The sequence below is a fragment of the Canis lupus genome, chromosome 32, assembly GCF_048164855.1.
Source record: "Canis lupus baileyi chromosome 32, mCanLup2.hap1, whole genome shotgun sequence".
NCBI classification, from domain to species: domain Eukaryota; kingdom Metazoa; phylum Chordata; class Mammalia; order Carnivora; family Canidae; genus Canis; species Canis lupus.
This window is the reverse complement of record NC_132869.1, coordinates 10,555,675-10,581,476: the sequence shown is the minus strand read 5'-3', so window position 1 is coordinate 10,581,476 and position 25,802 is coordinate 10,555,675. Positions and strand designations below refer to the sequence as shown.

The following is a 25,802-nucleotide window of genomic DNA, read 5'->3' as shown; positions in this document are numbered from 1 at the left end:
CTGTGTTTCTCATGAATAAATAAATAAAATATTCTTTTTTTAAAAGTTGAAAATTTTCCATGATCCTGTAACTTCCTTTTGGAAAACTTAAGATTGTCCTTCTGTCCCTGATTACCACAGAAAAACTTTTTGTTTTGGGGGTTGTTGTAAAAGGCCTTCTACAATAATACTGGTAACCCTTCCTAATAACACTCTCAGAATCCTAAACAGGCATATACCTTCTTGATGATGGGCCATTTTATTTTGTGAAAGATAACATGTCTTATGTGGCTTTAATAATACAATATTAGCCTGGGTCTCCTAAAGTCAAAATACTTAAATTACATAAGAACAGCTGAAATCTCTACCTCAAGAGGCAGGTAATCCTAAGTTCACCCAAATAGACCAGAATGCAGAAGGGAAGACCTAACAACAGCACATCTTCATAATGCACCACAAATTTTATCTCTCAGTAACAGATGGGAAATAAAAGCCACTGAGACCATCTAGGGCCATTTCGCAGTGAATCCCACCTCAGCTCTAACCTCACAGCCCTTTTATCTACAACACCTCTGAAAGCAAATGGGATAAAAAGGACAATTTTCTTTCTGAGCCAAAGCACAGAAAAATGGTCATGTAGAGGTCTTGGCTCCACTTGAAGCGCTGGTATAATCATGTGGTTTTCACGGTAATGCACTGCATCAAGGGAGGGAGGAGGAAATGATGAGTTCTTAATGTGTCCAGTGTAACTTTAGGTAAAGCCTTTCATTCTGCAAAGGTGATGATGATCATAGTTTCAAATGGTCATATTTACTTCTCTCCCCACTCTGAAAAAAGAACTCCCTAAGTCTGCGGCGAGGGAACAGTGAAGGACTCTAGAGGGCCTGGGCACAACTCTGTAACCACACCTTGATGACAGCTCCGAAGGCTCCTTTGCCGAGAAGCTGTAATTCTTCAAACTCAATGAAATACCGGGAAAACTGTCTCTGTGTCTCACTGAAGAATGCTGCACTGGGTAGCTGCTTACTAGGAATAACAGTCTCAACATAATCTTGTCCTCCAGAATCTGAGTTAAAACAAAATGAGAGAGGGAAGCGAAGCATTAGAAAAACAGGAAGAGATGCAAAACCCAACAACAAAGCCAGGGCTGGAAGAAGGGGACCCAACCCGTAGTTAGGTAAAAAGTACCTCTTACCTGGCACAGACCCTTCAACACTTTTCTTCACCTCGTTCTCCTTCAAGTAGGTGGGATATACACTAGCCCAGGTTATGGGCGGGGCTGAGTGAGACCCACGGTGAGGGAATGACTTCTTGATAGAGCCAGAACCCAAACCCGGGTCTCCTGACCCATCCCCAGCTCTGCTATCAACACAGTTACTACCCATTGATTCCTTAGTCTGCTCCTTGAGCAGCAATAGGGAAATCTAGTTACATGGCAACAGGACAAGAAGGGGGACCCAACACTGAGAGAGAGATTATCCCAACGGACACTTGATCTGTTGAGGCTGGAAAAACCAGGACAGCAAAAACAGTTGCACAAGCACAGTATGTATTCAATGAGTGGATTTATGTACAGCTCGGTATGCAAAAGATAAATGATGGAGGCAGGCCGTTCCAGTCTTGGGTTTCTGCATCCTTTCAAAATAATTTATGTCAAACAGGGTTTCAAAAAAGAGTGGTATCAGACTTACCGTCAGGACTCTGTTCCAATAAAGACATTTTCGGCTGTGGATTGATAAAGCTGTGTTTCAACAATTGCTGGGGACTCCATCTTTCCTTGTCATCCAAGCAAACACACCTCAGTGAGAGGGCAGAAAGAATCTCAGCAACACAGAAAATAATCACTAAACTCGTTAGTCCAACAGTTTATTTTCTTTTTTATTTATAGAAATAATGTAAATACACATGATACCAAAATGTACTCATAAGTGAATGCATGCTGATCATCAGTCTGGCTGTAAGTGGGGAATCAAAAAATAGACATTCTCTAGAGGCAGCAAGACTTACCTCATGGAACAATTTTTTTTTACAAGATACCACAAGTTATCATTCCTCCTAAATACTTCAGTTCTAACCTAGACCTCTCCAGGGACCAGTGAAAAACAAAGCTTTCCAAAAGAAGAGCAAACGTGATAGCTGGTGCAGGGTTGGGGCCCAATAGGATAAACTTTGGACGGAGCCTGTTCCTGCTAAGAAGTAACATGGTAATGGTTCAGGACTACTTTTAAAAAGTCCCACATTTTATCATGTATTTTCTTTTAATTCTCATTCCTTGAACATTGTTTGATAGTCTAAGAAATAATTTTTTGTCTTTTAATGAAGACAAACCGCACCTTTAACCCAGTGGGTTCTAAAGATGGGGTGGCATCAGTACCAGTATTATCTGGGAATTTGTTACAAATTCTATTCCAACCTTGTCCTAGTAGACCAGCAGCTCTGGTGGTTTGGGCAGTAATCTGCACTTTATCAAGCTGTCCAGGTGATTTCAATTCAATATGATAAAGTCTGAGAACAACTGTTTTAACTAATCTGTTTGCTTTAATTACAATGACTCAAGGAGCACCACTTGGGAGCACTTGACCCTATTCTCAACAATATTTAAACGAACCAACCATCATTGTGAATTCTATATCACCTGTAGCTATGTAGTGGCGGCAGTAACTTCCTTAACAGGTAGCATCTTATTTTTTTATGTCAGCGCAAAATGCAAAGCACTCTTAATTCCATACTTTGAAATGGACAAGACCACAATAAAAGCATTTGCCTAAGACACTGTTTTTTTTCCTCTGAATTTAAGATTAATCTAAATTTTTTTTTAAAGATTTTATTTAATTTATTCATGAGAGACACAGAGACAGAGAGCGAGCGAGAGAGAGACAGGCAGAGGGAGCAGCAGGCTCCATGCAGGGAGCCCGATGTGTGACTCGATCCCAGGTCTCCAGGATCACGTCCTGGGCAGAAGGCAGCGCTAAACTGCTGAGCCACCCGGGCTGCCCAAGATTAATTTTAATTATATCAGTAAAAAAGCTTATCTTCTCCATGCAAATATTAAAACATTGCTGATTATGATAGTCTTTGACCAAAATCCCATCTCTCTCCAATTCCTCTACTCCCCTTCAGTGTCTGTCATTCCAGGCTTTTTTCTATGCATTTAACACAATAATACATAACATATAGTTTTGTTTTGTGGATGTTGTTTTTTTTAATGACATCATCCTATATTATTCTCAACTTGCTTTTTTCATTTGACCATGGAAAACGTTTTGTACCCAATTCCCCTGTTGGGGGGGTTGGGGAGCCACCAAGCAATTCTCTAACGCCAGTTGGGTATCATAATTCGACTCATTTCTGACATTATCCACCCAGAGATAGCATCAGATCTCACAGGTTGAAGGCTCATTCCTTTAAGACTGCCCCCAATCCTTTGTAGATGCCAGTGGCAACCTGTGCTTTCAACCATCCAGCTACAGATCAGAGATCTCAACAACCCCCTCCTTGGATTCAATCAGTCTGCTATAGTGCTTCACAGAACTGAGAAACATTTTATTTACTGGATTACCAGTTTCTTATGAAAGGATATAACTCAGGAACAGCCAGACAGAGGAAATGCATAGGGCGAGGTGTGTGGAGAAAGCACAGAGCTGGGCAGCCCCGGTGGCGCAGCGGTTTAGCGCCGCCTGTAGCCCGGGGTGTGATCCTGGAGACCCAGGATCGAGTCCCGCATCGGGCTCCCTGCATGGAGCCTGCTTCTCCCTCTGCCTGTGTCTCTGCCTCTCTCTTTGCTCTCTCTGAATGAATAAATAAATAAATCTTAAAAAAAAAAAAAGCACAGAGCTTCCATGCCGGCCCAAGGCTCCCTCCCAGCACCTTCATGTGTTCACCAACCTGCAAGCTCTCCAAGCCCCATGCTTTTGGATTTTTTTAAAAAGATTTATTTATTCATGACAGACACAGAGGGAGAAGCAGAGACACGGGCAGAGGGAGAAGCAGATTCCCTGCAGGGAGCCTGATGTGGGACTTGATCCGAGGACCCCAGGATTACAACCTGAGCTGAAGGCAGCCACTCAACCACTGAGCCTCCCAGGTGTCCCTCCTTTTGGAGTCTTTATGGAGGCTTCACTACACACACACACGACTGATTCAATCATTGGCCACTGGTGATCGATTCAATGTCTAGCCCTTCTGTTCACCCCACAGATCAGGAAGCTCAACACCTCTAGTCAATGGTTGGTTGTCAGGTCAGTTCCCTGGGCTACCAGCCTAGATTCTCAGAGCGGATCCTTAGGCCAGTTCCAAAATTTACCTCATTAACAGAAGAAGAGACACCTTACTGCTTAGAAAATTCCAATGGTTTTAAGAGCTCCCTGCTTGCAACAGGGATGAAGACCAAATATATCTTTCTTATTATAAATCATAATATTACACCATATGTCTTAGAGATCTTTCTTCCAAGCCAGTACTATAATAAGATCTTTTTTGAGCTTCCCAGAATTTATTCACATGATACACACATTCTTCTACTGTTGCACATTTAGATTATTTCCAATTTTTCATTTGTACAAAAAACTGCTACAGTGAACATTCCTAGACACATCCTGTTGGGTTTCTCAAGTCCCTTGTCACCTGTAACTCAACTATGACAGTAATCAAGAAAATTTTAAAGCCTACCTAGAATGAATTGTAACTTTAAGAGATTTTATAGCCACCAGGATTCTCAGTTAAAAAGATGAAATTTTCTGAGCCAAACATTTTGGCATCATAGTAGCTCTAAGTAGCACAGGCAAATACTAGGTTCATCTCTGAAAAAGGATGAAATGCCTGGAAAGTCACCCTGTTAGATTCACTGTCCTCTCTACTGAGGACGGAGTTGATAACGTTGTCTCAGCAAGGCCACTCTACAGGTGTGTGTGAGCTCATCTTATCCTCACAGCCACCTTGGGATGTAGGCAGTGCTATTAATATTAAATTACTAAATTAAAATTAAAGTATTAAATTAGGGACGCCTGGGTGGCTCAGCGGTTGGGCGTCTGCCTTTGGTACAGGATATGATCCCGGAGTCCCAGGATCGAGTCCCGCATTGGGGTCCCTGCGGGAAGCCTGCTTCTCCCTCTGCCTGTCTCTGCCTCTCTGTGTCTCTCATGAATAAATAAATAAAATCTAAAAAAAAAAAGTATTAAATTAAAATGATCCATTTTAACAGGGACAAACCATAGGGTAGAGAGTTTAAGTACTCAGCCAGGAAGGGGTAAAGGTAGGATCTAAATCCAGCTGTCCAGGCTACGGCCATACCACCCTAAACGCATCCGATCTCGTGTAATTCCAACTGTCTGGCTCCAGTCAGGGCTCTTTCCTATCACGGCGATTGATACAGAGCAAAATCTTCCTCCAGAGGATATTCACCAAGAAATCAAAAGACAACTACAAATGAAATAAATGTTGCCATGCTAGTGTTGTTGGTGAATGATTTTTTTTTTCTTTGTTTAACTGGGGCTGAACAGTAAAGGACAGTACAGGGCAGCTCCTCCTTCACCAAGCCCATCAAACCAGTCTAGGATGAGAGAGGAATATACAAAAAAAAACAAAAAAAAACTAAAGGACAACCATGTTAAACAGAGTAAGAAGTAGTGCTGATCTAAAGTTCGAAACCAACAGGAGTGAGTGATTCTCTAAGGAGAAAACTAGGAAAGTTCTGAGTCTGTCATCTTGCTATAAAATGTGAGAGACACCGCGCACTTAAACCTTCCTGTGTTGTTGTTTTTTTAATACATAATGCAATTTGCTAAATCACCCTTGACCCGTGAAGAAGGGCTGAAAGCAAAAGGTGACATTGTCTATCAGGGGTCCTAGCGCCATATTTCCACTGAGGTCATTTTAGCCTATGTCATCCCCCGGGTGCATTTAAATATATATTTTTAAAGTTCTATTGCATTTAAGAGAAGTTGCAAAAGGTTCCTTCGGAAATCTTAAGATGATTTATATACTTTCAGGAGGAAATACAGTATAAAGAATCAAAGCTGGCCTCTTTCCGTAACATCATGTCTGCTTCTGTTTTACAGTACACAGAAACGATCTTAAACAGAAGGGCAGCTACTTTCATCTTTGTAATAGGTAATGAGTAAGTAACAAGTAACGATACAGCTTGGGTCAAATGGCAATTGAGACAGATGGGAACAGTAGTGAGTGGATAAAAGTGAATGGCTGGGAAAGAGAGAGAAAAGACAGAGCGGCAGAAAGGGAAAGAAACCAGTCCAGCTCAACTTCCACAGGAAGGTTGGACCAGGGAAGTGTCTGAAAAAACCCACTCTGAAGGGATCTTATTTTTTGTTTGACAGAGAAACCAAGAGAACCCAGGTCTGGCTTGGACAGAGCAGTGAGGAAGGGGCTAAGCTGCAAAGCACCGAAGGGAAGGACCTGAATAAACATATTAGGCCCTAGGTGGACCTTTCAATAAATAACTCTCTCAAAGCAGCTGGACTTGGCTCTGCAGGGAAATGTATACCTGGAATTTACCAGTGTTGAAAATCCTATGGCCAGTGTGAGGAAGTCACTGCATTCAATGACCTGGCTGAATGAGACCCTGCTCATGAAGAACGGTTACGAAGAACAAGGCACAGAACTGTGATGTTCCTCACGCTGTTTTCTAGATAGGGGGCCTTGTCTTCAACCCCTTAGGAGCCAGCAGCTAAGGGATATAGTGAGCAACTTCCATGTGGAATACCTGGGCATCTGTCCCTGGAGCAATCCCTGTTAACTTCCTGGATATACTAGGCACTCTTCAAAAGCAGTTTGAAAATCTTCCTAAAGCCTTAGTGAATGGAGGGCAACATTCAAGGTAAGGGAATGAAAATGTTAAGCAAGAAAACAAGCTACGTGGCTGGGAAAGGGGCTGGGAGAACAAAGAATGTTTACTCCGATCCTGTTCCTCACTTTTCAGCTTAAACATATCACATAGATGCTGAGCAAATTCAAGCACAATCACAAGTTCAGGACGAGGGGCGCCTGGGGGGCTCAGTCGGTTAAGCGGCTGCCTTCGGCTCAGGTCAGGACCCCAGGTCAGGATCCTGAGGGCCTGGGTTAGAGCCCTATTGTGGGCTCTGCGCTCAGTGGGGAGTCTGTTTGTCCCTCTGCCCCTTCCCCTGCTCATTCCCTCCCGCCCCCAAATAAATAAAATCTTTAAAAAGGTCAGGAGTAAAGAGCAATTAGAGAGACTCTCAATGATACTCACTTCTTTAGAAAATCTTGGAAGTCAGCTGGTAAGTCGCTAGGGATGGTCACAGGGTACTCTCCGCATTCTTGTCCTTGGCTGAGGAAGAGCAGCAGAAGGCCAAGACACCAAACATCCCCTTTCTTCCCCGTTTTATAAGGTAGGGCACTGTCACTAAAACTAACTCGGCTCTGCTCAAACACATCCTCCTTGCAAATGTCTGCTAGGCGCTTTGAAATGCTGTAGTCCGTAATCTTGACATTGCCCTCTGCATCCACCAAGACATTTGATGCATTCAGAACCTTGTGCACCACGTCATTGCTGTGCAAATAATCGAGGCCAGACAAGAGCTGAGCTGTGTACTTGCGGAGTTGATACACAGGGATGGGGCCTGAGTGGCTCAGATGTGCAGAGAGGGAGACCCCATTAATGTGCTCCAATAAAATGTCCACCATGATGGAGTCATCTTGCTCTTTGAGATTCATTGCAAAGTAGCGTACTACATTTGGATGGCTCAATTTTACCAGTGAGTTGAATTCCGTTTCTGCCCCTTGAATCTGGTAAGGAAAAACACCACTAAGATAATATTGTATTGATCAGCATTAACTGGTGTTTCACTTTACAAGTTAAATATTTAATAGAAAATGTACTCTCAAAGGAGATGGGATATTTTCTGAACTGTATCCTCCCCGAAATTGTAAGGCCAACCTAACACTTTATAAAGATGAAAGCAATTTAATTCTCAACTTCTGTGACCTCAAAATCTAATGTACAAATACGCAAGCAACTTGTTTTTTTGAAAGTAGGCACCACAACCAGGGTGGAGCCCAACATAGGGCTTGGAACTCATGACCCTGAGATCTAGACCTGAGCCGAGATCAAAAGCCAGGATGTTTAACCAACTAAGCCCCCCAAATTAATCGCTCTTCTCTTTTATTTTTTAATTTTTAAAATTAAAAAAAAAGATTTTATTTATTTATTCGTGAGGGACACAGGGAGGCGGGGAGAGAGACAGAGACAGAGAGAGAGAGAGGCAGAGACACAGGCAGAGGGAGAAGCAGGCTCCATGCAGGGAGCCTGACGTAGGACTCAATCCCGGGCCCCCAGGATCACACCCCGGACTGAAGGTGGCGCTAAACCGCTGAGCCACCGGGGCTGCCCTCTCTCATTTTTAAATAGGCTCCATGCCCAACGTGGAGACAAGACTCTGAGATCAAGACCAGAGTTTAGAGTCAGACACTTAACCCAGGTGCTCAGATGAACAGCTTTTAAAAGCAATTTCTTTTGCCATAAGGCCAGCAGGGGGGAAAAAAAGAGGGACAACTGAGTGGCTCAGTGGTTGAGCATCTGCCTTTTGCTCAGGTCATGATCCTAGGGTCCTGGGATCGAGTCCTGCATTGGGCTACCCACACGGAGCCTGCCTCTCCCTCTGCCTATGTCTCTGCCTCTCTCTGTGTGTCTCTCATGAATAAATAAATAAATCTTGAAAAAAAAAAAAAAAAAAAAAGAAGGCAGCCCAGGTGGCTCAGTGGTTTAATGCTGCCTTCAGCCCAGGGCATGATCCTGGAGACCCATGATCAAGTCCCATGTCGGGCTCCCTGCGTGGAGCCTGCTTCTCCCTCTGCCTGTGTCTCTGTCTCTCTCTCTCTTTCTCTGTGTCTCTCATGAATAAATAAATAAAATCTTAAAAAAAAAAAACTAATTTTTTTCACAAACCTTTCCTGATTAGTGTGACTGGCTGGCTCAGTCGGTGCAGTGTGCGACTCTTGATCTCAGATTGTGGGTTCAAGCCCCATGGTGGGTGTAGGGATTACTTAAAAATAATTTAAAAGTCTTAAAAAAGAAAGAAAGAAAGAAAGAAAGAAAAAAAGAAAGAAAGAAAGAAAGAAAGAAAGAAAGAAAGAAAGAAAGTCTTTCCTGTTCATAAAGAATCAATGTCAACCATTTAAAATAAGTACTAACACAAAAGAAAAAACCCCACAAATTGCTCATATGGTCACTACCCCTCCCTTTTTAAATTTTATTTATTTATTCATGAGAGACACAGAGAGAGGCAGAGACATAGGCAGAGGGAGAAGCAGGGTCCCTGCAGGGAGCCCTATGTGGGACTTGATCCCAGGACTCCAGGATCATGCCCTGGGCCAAAGGCAGGTGCTAAGCAACTGAGCCACCGAGGGATCCTACAAAAACCGTTTCAATTTCAGTATATTTACTTCCAGTTTTTCTACCAGAAATACATATTTCTAAACATAATGCTTTCCTACTGTTTGTGATCTCATTATTATGTAACTGTGTGACATGCAATGTTAAATATTCTCCTTAAATTCAGCATTATAAACTAATGTTAAAATTGTCCAGTCCCCTAAAATTCAGATCTGCTGCAAAGACTTCAAAAGATTGCAGAGGGACACCTGGGTGACTCAGTGGTTGAGTGTCTGCCTTCGGCCCAGGGCGCGATCCTGGAGACCCGGTATCAAGTCCCGCATCAGGCTCCCTGAATGGAGCCTGCTTCTCCCTCTGCCTGTGTCTCTGCCTCTCTCTGTGTGTCTCTCATGAATAAATAAATAAAATCTTAAAAAAAAGATTGCAGAAAGCACAAGAATGAAGTATTATTTAGCTCCAGCTGGAGATGGTTATTAATGCCCTCAGAAAGGCAGAAAAAGAGTATAGGAAAAAGCCGTACAAGTCATAACCATGTTCTGAGTGTGGTGAAAGGGGCAACAAGGGGCTGAGAAAACTCTGGAAAAGAAGCAGGTCCCCCACCATCACCTCCAGTTAAAAGCCCAGCTCTTTTGTTCTGCTACCTCATCAAGTTGGGCATGGGGGGTAGGGGGTAGAGGGGAGAGGCCTCTGCTCAGGGGGCCCCTGGGATGCCCACCTGCTTTTTGCACTTATCAATCTTCTCCTTCTCTTGACTGGTAAGGAACGGGCCCATTTTTTTCTGCCACCGAAGGACCCACTCATGTAATGACACAAAGTTGCCAGTGGCCGTTTCCAAAGCATTATAAACTAATTTTCCAAGCTGCTCATCACTGCCTGCACATTGAAAGAAAATATGATGAAATCTCACTGGTCTACTTTCTGCTGGGGTCAAGAAAGAGGGGCTATATCTTCATTCATGCATTCAACAGTGGATACCACATGCAAACTATAAAAAATGATTTCATATAATATACACTCTGTTGTAATCAAATTTTTAATATTTCACAACATACTCTGAACTCTTAAATATTAATTTTTACAAATGGACAATAATTGACTATAAGATTTTAGCATCAGATCAGTGTTATCCTCTACTAGCCATTATTCACAACATGACTTTCATGACCGGTTCACTTCTGATGACCATGCCTACCCTCATGTGACTAATGACCAACTAATGTGATGAAAGGAATTTGGAAATAGGCGCAGTCCACTGAGATTACTCCACCAAGGTAGATTACTGTGCATAGGAAAAACAAGTTTTAACAATTTCGAAACTTCAATATATCAATGATCTTATAAAATGCGAGTATATGCAACAAATATAAACTGGCCACTGGTTTTGGGGGAAGGAACCAGAAATGAGTTTAAATTTGAAGCTAGAAAGACAGACATATTTATTTAATAATAGGTATATGGTTTCCACTCATATCTGGAGGAGTGAAATTTCTATAACACCAATTTTTATTAAAGACTGTGATAGAAAATTACCAAAAAATTGGAAATGAAGAAAAGTACCACCCACAATATCACCATTTTCTCTTCCACTTCCCTCTACTTTTTTTCTAATTTACCAAATCATAGCATATATAACAGGGTTTCTTACCCTTGACACCAGGACATTTTAGACTAACTCTTTTGCTGAAAAGGGGGGACTTGTGTACTGCAAGGTGTTTAGCAGCATCCCTGGCCTCTACCCACTAGATGCCAGTAGCACCCCTACCCTAGTCTTAACCATTGAAAATAGGTCCACAAATGTCCCACAGGGGACAAAACTACTCCCAACTGAAAACCACTGATATATAGTATTTTGTCTTTTTCCCTTAGTACATAAATGATAGTTTTCAAAAAAAAAAAAAAAAAGATAGTTTTCCATGATGCTACATTGTCTTCATAATGAAAAAAAAACAGTTCCAAAGAAATGATGTACTTATTTTTTCCATTTAAAAATGCAAGGTAACCTGTATTTATAAGACAAAGTAGTCTTAGCAAAATTACTTTAGAGAGGGCAGCCCCAGTGGCACAGCAGTTTAGCGCCACCTGCAGCCCAGGGCGTGAACCTGGAGACGGGGGATAGAGTCCCCTGCTGGGCTCCCTGTGTGGAACCTGCTTCTCCCTCTGCCTGTGTCTCTGCCTCTCTGTGTGTGTGTGTGTGTGTCTCTCATGAATAAACAAAATCTTAAAAAAAAATACCTACTTTAGAGAAGTGTGTCTGAACTAGCTCACCTAGACTTTTTAACAGAGAAGCAGTTTTTAACCTCATTAGAAATGCTGGCAACTTAAAAAAAAAAAAAGAAATGCTGGCAACTTAAGAAATTTTAATTAAAATGATCAGTTATGCTAGTTATAAGCAACTCCTGACATTCTGAGCCTAAGGCAAAAAAAACATATTCCTTGATGTATGAATATATTTCAACCTAAGGAAGCAACCTGTGGAACGTGGGGTTTAAGCAGTACACCCTGGGAGAGACATGATTTTAATATGGGATGGAATGTGATGTGATTTACATAAAGCCTAATTAAATGTGTGCGTCATAAAGTACAATATCTCGCAATATGTATCTCCTCAATTGGAACCCAGTGGGTATCTCCTAATTGCTGGCTGGAGGGGTTTTTCTGTATTGTGATTTTTTTATCACCACCCTCTTGTCACTTTTTCATGATGGGGATAATAAAAGGGACAAAAGAACACATTGCAATGAGGCTGAAGGAATTATGTTACCAGAAGATTTCTGACTGCAACTCTATTAAGTGTTAATGATTATTTGTACAGACGGTCTCCATAGTGCTTTATCCATCAGCTTTCTCTGCTTCTAACAGCTTTAAGTGGAAAAACTAATGTTAATTAGTTCAGCTTTTATAAAACATTTCCTAGAAAATCAGGACATATTTTAAAAATCAGACCTGTTGTGAGAAAGCTAATAAATAATTTACATGACGGTTTTATTAAAAAATGTTGACTACAAATGTGTCCCCTAATGAGGGCATTAACTAAGGTAAATTGGTCTAATGTGTACCAGTGAGAATTAGAAACTAAGCGAAGGTAATAAGCATCTGGATTAATTTGCCTTCCTGGTTTCTCCATATTATTGAAAGCAGTGAGTTTTATGTTAAGTTTGGGAGCCTGAAATGCCTCTAAGTCAAGGACAGTCTCAGGTCCAAGGTCATGAACCTGCTTAAATGGTTGCTTTGTCTGAATAGGGCACACTCTGTGTACACATGGTCTTGTACAGTTCAGGCTGCTTTCTGATAGCCAAGGTTAAGTGTTCAGTTCATAGACTATTCAGATATCTGGTTTGTTCTCCCTTTTATCTGCTGCTTGCTCCTGGTAACTCCCCTGCTAATTTGCCCTCCTTAAAGGGCATAGGAAAAAGACACCAAAAGAAAGTAAATTCAGGGACGCCCGGGTGGCCCAGCGGTTTAGCGCCTCCCTTCAGCCCAGGCCATGACCCTGGAGACCCGGGATCGAGTCCCACATTGGGCTCCCTGGATGGAGCCCTGCTTCTCCCTCTGCCTGCGTCTCTGCCTCTCTCTCTGTGTGTCTCTCATGAATAAATGAATAAAGTATATTTTAAAAAAAAGAAAGTAAATTCATATAGATAATTTGGCTGTTAGCTTTGGTAAGAATATTCATGCGATTGAAAATTAAATTGTCAAAATCACTACATGCAAGTGACCCCTACACCAAGTAGTGGCTGTATCTGAATGGCTGATAAAAGATGTACACTTATGCCAAAAAGTAAATAATGAAAACTTGACTTTAACATAAACAATCTAAATCACAAATTGCTAAACCAGCTTTATTCTAAAGAGCCCTTAGTAGACAAAATTGCTAAGTAAGACAGATGGAAAATAAATAAGCTGGTTTTCCTGGCCAGCAATGCCAAGCAGGAAAATGCTATTGAGATGGGTATCAACTTTAGAAAATTACACTTGGTCATTTTATTAAACATATTTTATCAGCAATTGATACACATGATGCAAAATCCTAGCGATTCTTATTTTCGACCATTTTGGTTTCAAAAAGCTTGACGAATTATAATAATGACAAATGTTAAATGATCTTTAAGCTAACAATACTTCCAAGAGCTTAGGTTTTAATTTCCATTTTACGGAAGGGGAAACCTAAGCACTTTCTCTTTCTGGTCATTAGCTAACAGGAACTAGAATGACTTACTGAGTTGATAGCCTTCCCTGGACCACACTGCTTCAGACAATGCAGTGTCCGTTCCACCCCATCCTTCCATGATTAACTTTTGTCGCTAGAATAATTTAAATCAATTTAGCGAATTTACTCACCAATGCACCTCCCTTTGTAAACCATGAGCTGATCAGGGCTACCCATAGAGAAATACAGGACTTCACAAGAGCCAGAAGAATCTTCACTACTACACAGAGAATACTGACGTTCTCGCCTTCAAAACAAATTTAGACAATGATTTTTTTTTTAAGATTAACACATACACACACAAAAAGATTAACACAGGAAATTCTTGCCCCTCTGTTTTCTCCTGTTTACTACCCCATTCACTGTCTAATATCTATCTCCACTAGGAACTGAGTTCAAGTGCTAATGGGATCAGTAGCACCCCACTCTATTGAGGTCCTCTCCATATGAACTCTACAGATCCCTAAATCTACGTCTGTGCTGTCCAACAGGGTAGCCACTAGCCACATGTGGCTATTTAGATTTAATCAAAATGAAATTAAAAATTCAGTTCTGAGCAGCCTGGGTGGCTCAGTGGTTTAGCGCCACCTTTAGCCCAGGGCATGATCCTGGAGACCCGGGACAGAGTCCCACATCGGGCTCCCTGCATGGAGCCTGCTTCTCCCTCTGCCTGTGTCTCTGCCTCTGCCTCTCTCTCTCTCTCTCTGTCTCATGAATACATAAATAAAATCTTTAAAAAAAAAATTCAGCTCTTTGGGGCACCTGGATGGCTCAGTGGTTGTCTGCCTTTGGCTCAGGTCCTGGGATCGAGTCCCATATCAGGCTCCCCACGGCCCATATCAGGCTGCTTCTCCCTTTGCCTGTGTCTCTGCCTCTCTCTGTGTGTCTCTCGTGAATAAATAAATAAAATCTTAAAAAAAAAAAAAATCACCTCTTTAACAGCAGTAGCCAAATTTCAGTACTCAATAGCCACAAGTAACTAGGTGGCTACCCTGCTGGACAGCACTGATAGGGAAACATTTCCATCATCACAGATGTTCTACGGCAGTGATTTAGCTGGGTCCCATGGCAATCCCATATCTCTGGATCCCCATGCACCTGCACGTCTGGAGAAAGCTACAGATGGGGATGTGGAGCACTACAAATGCCTAGTCTTCAGCTGAGCCCCAAACATTGTATGTTCCCATTCGTTGTCTTGTGTTTGGTAGATATGCTCTGCTAATCTCCTTTATGACTTCTCCCCAACGCTCAGAACCTACCCTGTCCTCCCTTCTTCCTCATTTTTTGCTTTTTGTCTGAGTTAGAAGATCTGGGAAGCTAGATGATAATGCAAAAATAATCAGGGAATTATAAATATAATTATAATATAAATGAATAAATTGGCAGAGGTTACAGGGAAGAGGGATACGGAGAGAGCTGACAGTCAGGTCTGGACACCTGTACGAAAGGTTTTGATAAGCCACAGGGACTGATCTCTGGAAAGCAGCCTCACTAAGCATGATCTTGCCTTCTACTTTCGCTCAGAACATGAAGCACTGGAGAGTGAAGCCCACACTTCTACGGTTCTGCCTGTAACATTTCTTGACATCTGTACCATTCTTTCTTTTGCCCAGACTGAAGGAGGATGGCAATCCAGTCCACTGTTCCATTCCCAACAGTCTCCTCTGAGATCTGGGTCCATGAGCTAGTCCCCGTCTCCTGTACATTCAGTCTGACCCTCCATTGGTTCGCCCCTCAGACTATGGCTCTCTCCCAGGTGCACACTCCCCTTCCTCAATCTTGTGCTCCCACCTCCTCTTGCTTTTCATTTTCAAACTTCTGTACTTGCTTGTCTCCACCTCTGTGCCTTCTCTTTACTCTTCATGCCACTGCAATGTCAGTAAAATCACCATCACCAACCTATCCACTCTCAATCTGGTTTTTCCCCTTGGTTCTTTTCTTTTGGTTGGTGGCACTGTCATCCATTCTGTCTCTAGTCAGAAACACACAAGCCTCCCTGAGCAACTAGATCTCCTATGTGTAGTTAACCCCCCAAGCACCACCCTCTCCTCTCCAATTCCCCTTGCCCCATTTGGGTCATTGCCAACTTTCTCCTGGACACGTGTGATACTCCATTATTAACTGGTCTCTCCACCTCCAGTCCTAAGCGTCTTCCCCTCTCCCAAGCCTCTTCCACACTGCTGACAAGAACCATTATGATTTGACTGTCTCATACCACACGTGTCTACATATTTGAAACACCAGGGAAGGACTAATATACTGTAGTTCTGTTTAAATTTCTACTTGTAAAGTTTTTTGTTGGGCAGCCCAGGTGGCTGGCTCAGTGGTTTAGTGCCGCCTTCAGCCCAGGGTGTGATCCTGGGGCCCCAGGATCAAGTCCCATGTCGGGCTCCCTGCATGGAGCCTGCTTCTCCCTCTACCTGTCTCTGCCTCTCTCTCTCTCTCTGTCTCTCATGAATAAATAAATAAAATCTTTTAAAAAAATAAAATAAAATAAAATAAAAAATAAAGTTTTTTCTGAAACCAAAGGCACCCTGAAACTTACGGAGAAAAACATAAAAGCAAAGGTTAAAATGATATGGTAGGCTTATTAACATAAATTATTCATCTCTACATCCATTCTGCTCCTTCCAAAAGATGGTGCTAATAGATATTTTAGCTTATGTCATCTTTATGTTATTTATAGTGTGTCACTGCTCGGTTTACAGGGGTTTTAGGGATGCCTAGGTGGCTCAATGTTTGAGCATCTGTTTTCGGCTCAGGCCGTGATCCCAGAGTCCTGGGATCGAATTCTGAATTGGGCTTCCTGTGGGGAGCCTGCTTTTCCCTCTGCCTAGGTCTCTGCCTCTCTCTCTGTCTCTCATGAATAAATAAAATCTTTTAAAAAAAATAAAAGTGTTTTAGAATATTAATCACTTTATCATGACTGTTAAGTACAAACAATGAGAATGTTAAGAGTTTTAGTGTGAGGGATGCCTGGGTGGCTCAGCGGTTAGGCATCTGCCTTTGGCTCAGGGCATGATCCTGGAGTCCTGGGATCGAGTCCCACATCAGGCTCCCTGCATGGAGCCTGCTTCTCCCTCTGCCTGTGTCTCTGCCTCTCTCTGTGTGTCTCTAATGAATAAATAAATAAAATATTAAAAAAAAAAGTTTTAGAGGGAAAAGATGAATCATTAGGAGTGAAATAAATGAAATATTGAGACTTTTAAAAGTTTAAGTGTCAAGAAAACAACAAAAGTGGTATAAATAGAATAGAATGTATAACAGTGGTAATCATTCTGAAGGATAAAAAGCAAATCTCATAAAGTCTGAGAAGGAATAGAGGCAAAAGGCAGTGCCACTGATGTTTCCTATTTTCACCCAAGAGATGTATATATATTGGGTGCTCATATTGTCTATTTTAGACTCATCCAAAATTGAGTTTAGAACAACCTTTAGGAACCTAATTCATTTATGAGTAAAACAGCTTCTGAACTGCATCAGAAATAACCATCCCTGGGACACCTGGGTGGCTCAGTCAGTTAGGCACTGGACTTTGATTTTGGCTCAGTTCATGATCTCAGGGTTGTGAGATCAAGCCCCACGTTGGGCTCCACTGGACTCTGCACTGGGTGTGGCGCCTGCTTAAGATTCTCTCTCTTGGGGCAGCCTGGGTGGCTCAGCAGTTTAGCACCACCCTCAGCCTAGGGCTTGATCCTGGAGACTCAGGATCAAGTCCCACGTCGGGCTCCTTGCATGAACCCTGCTTCTCCCTCTGCCTGTGTCTCTGCCCTCCTCTCTCTCTCTCTGTGTCTGTCTCTCATGAATAAATAAAATCTTTAAAAATAAAAAAAGATTCTCTCTCTCCTTCTCCCACTCCAGCTCCAAAAAAGGAAATAAAGAAAAAAAAAATAGCTATCCCAATGCAAACAAATGTAATTTAGAAGCATTAACAGTGGTCTCATCATCAAGGGTCTATTTGAGAATACAGAATGTTCACAGGGGATTACAATATTATTAGGAATATCACCCATGCAATCAGTTTTTCCAAGTAGCTGTGTTATGCAAAGATAAAGGATGTTTTAAACAAAACTGCCAAATATTATTAACTACATCTTCTAAGGGACAGAGAATTAGAGATAATTCAATTTTAGAAAACTAAATTAGGTGCCTAGGAGCTTGATGCCTAAAAACAAGAAAAGGTGAATTTTTTTTAAAGATTTTATTTATTTTAGAGAGAGAGAGAAAGAGTGAGTGCAAGCATGGGGAGAGCAGAAGGAGAGGGAGATGATCTCCAACAGACTCCACATTAAGTACAGGACCCAACGTGAGGCTCAATCCCAAGAACCTGAGATCACTACCTGAGCCGAAACCAAGAGTTAGAGACACTTAACCAACCGTGCCACCCAGGTGCCCCGAAAAGGTGTTTTTTTTTAAAAGCCAAGTAGCAAGAAGAGAGGTGGCAATCTGTCAAAGGGGGACTTAAGAATTGGGCTCTCATCCAAAAGACTGTTCTGCCAACATGACTGATAGGGTAGTTGGTTGGACCAGGATATGAAAAAAGGAGAATCTCACCTGAAACATGGAAGATATCCTCAACTTCCTGTCTAATTCATCAAGATGCCACAGAAAACTAGCTCTTCATCCCTTAGTTTCAAACTCAGGGAAGTACTGAGGACAGAAAGTAAGAATTCTCGACACTGCTTAAGTTGAGGTGAACTAGTCTATGCCTCCAAGGAACCAAGTAGAGAAACAGTGATCAATGGAGAATCACAAGTTTGGAAATATTTATCAAGGATTCACTCCTTTTGGGCAGCCCTGGTGGCTCAGTGGTTTAGCGCCACCTTCAGCCCAGGGCCTGATCCTGGAGACTTGGGATGGAGTCCCACGTGGGGCTCCCTGCGTGGAGCCTGCTTCTCCCTCTGCCTGTGTCTCTGCCCCCCTCTCTCTCTGTGTCTCTCATGAATAAATAAAATCTTTAAAAAAAGAAAAAAGAAAAGGATTCGCTCCTTTCCTACCAACGTCCTTTATATACTTCAGTGGTTCCCTAGTTTTTTGGGGAGAGTGCAGGGAATCCCATGTCTTATACCTTTCGGAATCTGTTCTCTATAAGGATGAACAGCCAGCAGTTACATTAACTGGTTTGAGGATCAGGAAAACAAGCTAGGGGACACTTGGGTGGCTCACTGATTGAGCGTCTGCCTTTGGCTCAGGGCATGATCCTGGAGTCCCAGGATCGAGACCCGCATCAGGCTTCCTGCATGGAGCCTGCTTCTCCCTCTGGCTATGTCTCTGCCTCTCTCTCTCTCTCTCTCTCTGTGTGTGTATCTCTCATGAATAAATAAATAAAATCTTAAAAAAATAAATAAGCTATAAAAAAAAAGGGGAAAACAAGCTAGGAGACGACCTGATGTTGTTTGATGGTGGAAACAGGTAATACATCCTAGACTCTAAGCTACACATTAGTAAGCTGCAAAAAAGGTGGCTGCGAATCTGTGGGAAATGATTCTCTTCCATGAACTCCTTACAGAGACTTTTCTTCCCACTTTGGCTTCTCCTAAAAAGTCCGAAGTACCCAGTTATGAGGTGTAACACCCCTGGAAAGAAGACAGGGATCAGGGAGGACTGGGTCTGTACTTCACAAAAGGCAATTTGACACTGAATTATATACTTGAAAATGTTTAGTTTTATGTTATTTGATTTTCTTTAAAAAGTCATTCCTTCAAGGGGGAAAAAGGACAACTTGAAAGACACAGAAAATGAAGTTCTTCCACAAAAGCAATGACTCATCGGAGAAAAACTGGGCTAAAAGGCCTGGCCCTTGGGGCACCTGGCAGGCTCAGTTGGTGGAGCATGCAATTCTTGATCTTGGGGTTGTGAGCTAGGGCCCCACAGTGGATACAAAGATTGCTTAAAAATAAAATCTTTATAAAAGAAAAGAAAAGGCCAGGCCCTTGAGTATCAAGGCTTTAAGTTCTACTAGAATAGTGCCTGGTTTTCTGTTCTTTTGTTTTAAATAACAGAAACCTTTTGTTAAATAAAGCTTTACTGGTTTCTTATAACCCACAGAAAAAGAAAATCAGAGTTGTCCCTGTTAAAGAGGCTGCAGACTGGGACGCCTGGGTGGTTCAGCGGTTGAGCATCTGCTTTCGGCTCTGGGTGTGATCCCGGATCTGTGATTGAGTCCCACATTGGGTTCCCTGTGAAGAGCCTGCTTCTCCTTCTGCCTAAGTCTTTGCCCCTCTCTCTGTGTCTCTCATGAATAAATAAAATCTTAAAAAAAAAAAACAAAAAACTTAAAATTTAAAAAAAGGATACTCAGATTGAGTTAGAACAAATGAAAATCTTCTTTTACACTATTAAGATTTATAGCCTTTGAAAAAGTTACTAAAACTATTACTTGAAAATTCCATCACATGTTGCTACAAGTTGTTTTTTCTACAATCTTCATCTTTCCTAATCAGAAATCCCATGGACTTACCTAGACCTTCCAGAGGAGTTGGTCCGATGTTTACCATTTCCTACAAAGTCAGGAGAGCCTCCATGTAGAATGGCAGATATTCTGTGTCCTCCTGGGTCTTTCCTAGAGTTTTGATCTTGGTTTGACAAACTAGCAATTTCCAAACGCTCCTAGAAAAAAGAAAAGTAAAATTGACTTTAGATACAAGTCATAAATAGGAGACAATCATGGTACATAGTCATTAGTTTAGTAGAGAGTGCAAATTTTATTTAAGCTGAATGTTTTCAAGTGTAATAATATTAAGTTGAACTTAACTTTTAAAAATTCAATGTCCAGAGTGTATTGGTTCAAGAACTGAAGACCAGGTTATAATATCACCAGAATGTGAATTTTCTAAGTGAAAATGCTTAGAATCTTACAAGATGGGTGAAAAGTTGAAAGAAGAGCAAGAGAGGGAGAAGACAAGGAAGAGGAATGCAAAGAGAGAATAAAGTGGCTGGTGGGCAGGTGGGATCAGAGGAAGACAGGGCTGATGGAAACAGTCCTATCACCTTACATTTATGTATGGCTCTGTACTTTCAGAAAGGGCAGAACATTTATCTGTGGGAATTACTACATGAGAAGGAAGGGAGGAGTCATCAGTCTCATGTTAAGGGATGAGGAAAATGAGTCACATTTAGTGTCACCTGTCAAGGTCAAAGAGCTGGCAGTAAAAACACCAAAGCTTTAAATTAAAGCCAGGTGCTGCTTACTTGGACATCACAATGTACACCCACCCATTACCCCTTAGAGTTAAATGCCATAATTCTACAAAAGAGTATAATTTTCTCTAGAGTTCTCCAAACATGTGTAACTGTTATGTTGACCGTGTTGGACTCAAGAAAAATATAGGAAAAAGGACTTCATCCTTTTCTACCACTGCTTTTTAAATCTGCCTTGTTGGATCCTTCTTTTCCATTACTGAATACAATCTCCAGCGGATCTGTATGATTTCCATTCACTCTTCAGTTGAACAAATAGTTGTATTTTCCAAGTACATACTAAGAATTCCAGTCTGGGTTAATTATCAAAGCTTCAATCTTTGCTCTCCCTTGACTCATTTTTTTTTGATAAACTACTGTCATTCCATCAGCCCGCGTCATCTTCAAATAACATACAACTCTAAATCTTGCTTCCATTTTGGGCAATCTGGAATACACAATGAGTGATATTTGGGGGATTTTTTTTTTTTTTTAGTGCTTCATTTCCAGCTTTACTACTGATAGTAACACAGGAGAGGAAAACATTATTAATGGAAATAGAAACATTTTATATTTCACAAAATGTAGACTATTTTAGTGTGGTACAATTGATAGTATACCTGCTTAGCCATTTCTTTTCTTTTTCTCTCTTCTTTTATCTCTTCTTTCCTTCTTTGAATCTCATGAAGGATTTCACGTTGCTGAAATGAATGACAGTGCATCAAATACCATTCTCTGAAACCCAGACAACATATAAATTCCACAATCACAAAAACTCTTTTGCATTTCTTTTTAAGATTTTATTTAAGGGAGAGAGAGAAAGAGCACGAGCAGGGGGGAGGAGCAGAGGGAGAGAATGACAAATACACTCCATCGCAAGGGTATGACCTGCGCCAAAATCAAGTGAATGACCTGAGCCAAAATCAAGAGTCAGACACCCAACTCACTGAGACACCCAGGCGTCCCCCCAAAACATCTTTTGCATTTCTATGATTCAAGCCCTCCTTCCTAAAAGGCCTGAATACACAGAACCTTATAACAAGCTGTCGTTATGTCGGTTTCATCTGTTCTAATACAACTGTTGCTTCCTTTTAGTAAGGTTTCAGGACTGTATGGGGAGGGGTGCTGACTCCCCACTCTTCATGAGAAACATTCACTACAGCACCATCATGGGCCTCCCTGTTATTCCCAGACCCTCCTCTTTAACATCTGCCTATCTGTAGAGAACATGTACTAGTGTCTGCTCTCTGCTAGAGCATGGGACCAACTTGGTGCAAGCAGGCTGAGCTGTCCCTGGTGCCTGGACCTGGGGTGGCAGTGGCTCAGGAACCATCCCTGCATGCCACGGACTTTTTGCTATTTTCTCTACTTTTCTCAACATAAAATTTTCTAATTTCCATCCATTTGACTCACGTAACTATTGCTCAAGTAGGACTGAATTTAGGTTGGGAAAAATAGTATGTTGGTTTTTTTTTTTAATGAGTCCCCTAAAATTCCAGGTTGTAGATATAAAAACCATTAAGAGACTCACCAAAAACTGCATTAGCAATAATACAAAATGAAAAAAATACTCAAAACTTGAAGGTAAACAGTATACCAAAACAAGATTGATCGCTAAATAGTCACTAATAAAAATGTGCCTTCCTAGAAACAATGAAAATATGGAACTTTAAACCCTATAGAATAACAAGGCTACACAATTAAATAGGAGATGAGAAGTAACAAATGAATGGCAGCCACAAAGAGGTGATAACATGAGCACAAGATGAACAAAATGAAGGGGGAGAAAAAGCAGAACCAAGAGCAAGAACCTAAGAAAAGCATAGTAACAAAACCCTGGAAGTAACTGCAAGAACAGTAACATCTGGGACGCCTGGGTGGCTCAGCGGTTGAGTGTCTGCCCTTGGCTCAGGGCGTGATTCTGGGGTCTCGGGATCGAGTCCCACATTGGGCTCCCTGCATAAAGCCTGCGTCTCCCTCTACCTGTGTCTCTGCCTCTTTCTCTCTCTCTGTTCTTCATGAATAAATAAAATCTTTAAAATTAATTAATTAATTAAAAAAAAAAGAGGGAAGAAAATAGCCTGTAAAGCTCAGTGAATTGTTGCACAGCTTTACAAGCTCAGAAAGACCACAAGAAGTTTGGTTAAATGAACTTTTTTCTTTTCTTTAAAGATCAGGACTAGACTGAGGGTTCTAGAAGCAGCTAGATATTTGTTGGGGAGGAAACCACTTGTCACATTTCTGTTTCTCTTTGGGCTCCTCTCATACACATCTCCAGTTTTTTTTTTTTTCTTTCACACCTCCAGTTCTTGAAGCAAATGCTGAGCACAGCCTAAACAAAGATGAGTGTGTAGGCAGAGATGGAAGTAAACACTGATAGCAGCTCCCGGTCATCTGGGCCCAGTTATCAGTAGTGACAAGGCTCTCACCTCCTGCTCTACCTTCTGCTTGGCCTCCAACAGCCTCCGCTGCTCCTCCTGAGCCCGCCTTTCTAGCATTTCCTCATGGAAAGACTTGGGAGGGGGCTTGTTATGCTCGCTGAGAAATGACTGCACATGGTCGGCCAGTTCAAATATCATCACCTTAATGCATAGAGAAAAATCAACCACAAACGGTCAAATAATGGGAAGATGGAACCCAAGCATGCAGGCAATCAGGGGCCCACTTACAACGATGATGGTCACTTTGATATGACACGTTCTAAATTAGGTGTATGATGCAATCACAGCAGGAAAAAGCTTTTCCAGGCTCACCTCATTGTGCTGCTATCAAGACAAATCACTATCTAGATAAATAAAAAGCTTCTTTTCTTTTACAGTCCTATTCAACTTTATTGGCATTTTCTGTATAATAAATCTGATAAAATTTTTCTGTACAAATAAATCTGATAAAATATTTAACAATGCATAAAAATAAAGTACTTTCCCAGCTAGAGAACCTGTCTACAGAACAATAGCAGAAGGATCACTGCCAGCATGAGGGCTTTCATCCGTCTATACAGCATGCTAAAAACATTCTTTGGGGTATGGAGGCAAATACTTAAAACGCCACATCATCTCCCTGCTAGTAACCGGCCAGTAGGAGGCTGATCAATACTAAGAAAGCATTCCATTTCCACTTAGGGAAGCATTCATGGATACTACCAGAAGAAAAAATATCCCCCTCTCAGACATTGTTTATGTGAACATAGGAGCCACTTTCTTATACCTCCAGGAGTCATGAATCATATCTGGGCTGGTAAAATCATAAAACCAGGGTTTCTGGGACCCTACACTGATTCACTGTCCCAACCCCAAAGAGGTCAAGACTGTCAAGCTTTTTCTGCAGATGATGACCACCACTCTGACATTTCTTTTTCCTCAATTACAGTAGAGCAGTTTAAAAATTCTTATTTCTTAAGGCACTTAAAAAAGGGTGATAACTAGTAATAAAAGTCACTGTACACAATATAAAGTTAGTTCACATGGTGTTCATTCACCTTTCTCTCAAGGAGTAAATGTCAGGACACCAGTTATTATTGGGGGAAGTAATGTATTTTTTTAAAATTATTATTATAACAGAGGCTGTGGCATTCACTGGATATACTTCACTTTACAGTTGACAAATACTAATCTAGAGTCTAAGAGGCATATTCTTCGAAGAAAAGCTCTTTTAGGGACGCCTGGGTGGCTCACCCAGGACGTAATCCTGGAGCCCTGGGGTCGAGTCCCACGTCGGGCTCCTTGCATGGAGCCTGTTTCTCCCTTTGCCTGTGTCTCTGTCTCTCTCTCTGTCTTATGAATAAATAAATAAAGTGTTAAAAAAAATAAAGAAATGAAAAGAAAAGCTCTTTTAAGAAAAGCTGGGGAAAGTAGGCAGTTTCTATTGTATCAAAGAGAAACCACTTGTACACCAGAAAGGGGACAGGAGCCAAGCAGTGGAGAGTTTTTCTTTTGCCAATCAATTTAAATTACTAGCATTTTCTGAACAAAGACTAGATGAAAATAAGAACTACTATCCAAACTGGCTCTCATTCCTCTCTCCCTATATGTCTATACAGCTGTTTGTCCTGCTCCTCTCAGTGCTCTACTCAAATGTGACTTCATCAGAAGCTTCTCCTGACCTATTTATTTATAACAGACATTCCACTATCACCTCACGATACATATCTGTATTAGCCAGCATTTTCCAAAGAAGCAGAACCAATAGTATGGGGTGTCTGTGTGTGTATGTGTGTGTGTACACGTGCACACAGGTGTGTACAGCAAGAGACTGATTTTAAGAAATTGACTTATGCAATTATTATATTATTAATATTATTAGTATTAATTATTATAGAGGCTGAAAAGTCCAAAATCTGTTGTGGGGTAGCAACAGGCAGGAGACCCAGCAGGTATGATCTGACCTGCTTCCAGAAAAGCCAGTCTTTTTCAGTTAAAGCCCTCAAGCAATTGGATGAGGCCCATCCATATTACGGAGGGTAATTTACTTAACTCAAAGTCTACTGATTAAAATGTTAACCTCGGGCAGCCCTGGTGGCACAGCAGTTTAGCGTCGCCTGCAGCCTAGGGCGTGATCCTGGAGACCCTGGATCGAGTCCCACGTCAGGCTCTCTGCATAAATAAATAATCTTTTAAATAAATAAAATGTTAACCTCAAAAAAATTTTTTTAAATAAATAAATGTTAACCTCATCTAAAAAATACCTTCAGAGAAACATCTAGAACAATGTTTGTCCAAATATCTGGGTACCGTGGTCTAGCGAGGTTGACAAATAAAATCAACCATCACAACACCTATTAGAACACAGCTGAAATAAAAAAGTGATAACACCAAACGCTGGCAAGGATGCAGAGAACTCGCATCACTCACATATTGCTGGTGGGAATGTAAGGTGGTACAGCCAATCTGGAAAACTTTGACAGCTGCTTACAAAATTGAAATGCAGCTTTCATATATCGAAACTTGCACTCCTGGGCATTTAACCCAGAAAAAGGAAAAATTATGCTCACATAAAAACCTATAGGTAAATGTTTACAACAACTTTTTTCTTCTTCTTTTTAAGAGAGAATGCGAGGGGAGCACCTGGGTG

General features: G+C 41.4%; 1 protein-coding gene across 6 annotated transcripts in view; it reads right to left on the bottom strand.

The window, feature by feature from the left end:
* The window catches only part of EIF2AK4 (eukaryotic translation initiation factor 2 alpha kinase 4), a 102,787-nt gene that overhangs the window by 56,863 nt on the left and 20,122 nt on the right, over nucleotides 1–25,802 (bottom strand). For 3 of the 6 annotated variants that reach the window (XR_012022959.1, XM_072809693.1, XM_072809691.1), the window contains exons 4-11: nucleotides 23,162–23,314; nucleotides 21,353–21,433; nucleotides 20,014–20,162; nucleotides 13,685–13,800; nucleotides 10,062–10,219; nucleotides 7,205–7,740; nucleotides 1,671–1,777; nucleotides 888–1,045 (exon numbers count right to left, since the gene is read on the bottom strand). Coding sequence is in view for 5 of the 6 variants with exons in the window: in XM_072809693.1 (XP_072665794.1) it covers nucleotides 888–1,045; nucleotides 1,671–1,777; nucleotides 7,205–7,740; nucleotides 10,062–10,219; nucleotides 13,685–13,800; nucleotides 20,014–20,162; nucleotides 21,353–21,433; nucleotides 23,162–23,314 (1,458 nt within the window). In the remaining variant the exon portion in view is untranslated. Of the gene's footprint in view, nucleotides 1–887; nucleotides 1,046–1,670; nucleotides 1,778–7,204; nucleotides 7,741–10,061; nucleotides 10,220–13,684; nucleotides 13,801–20,013; nucleotides 20,163–21,033; nucleotides 21,054–21,352; nucleotides 21,434–23,161; nucleotides 23,315–25,802 lie in introns of those variants that run through there. The other 3 variants (XM_072809692.1, XM_072809694.1, XM_072809695.1) reach the window with 3 other exon arrangements.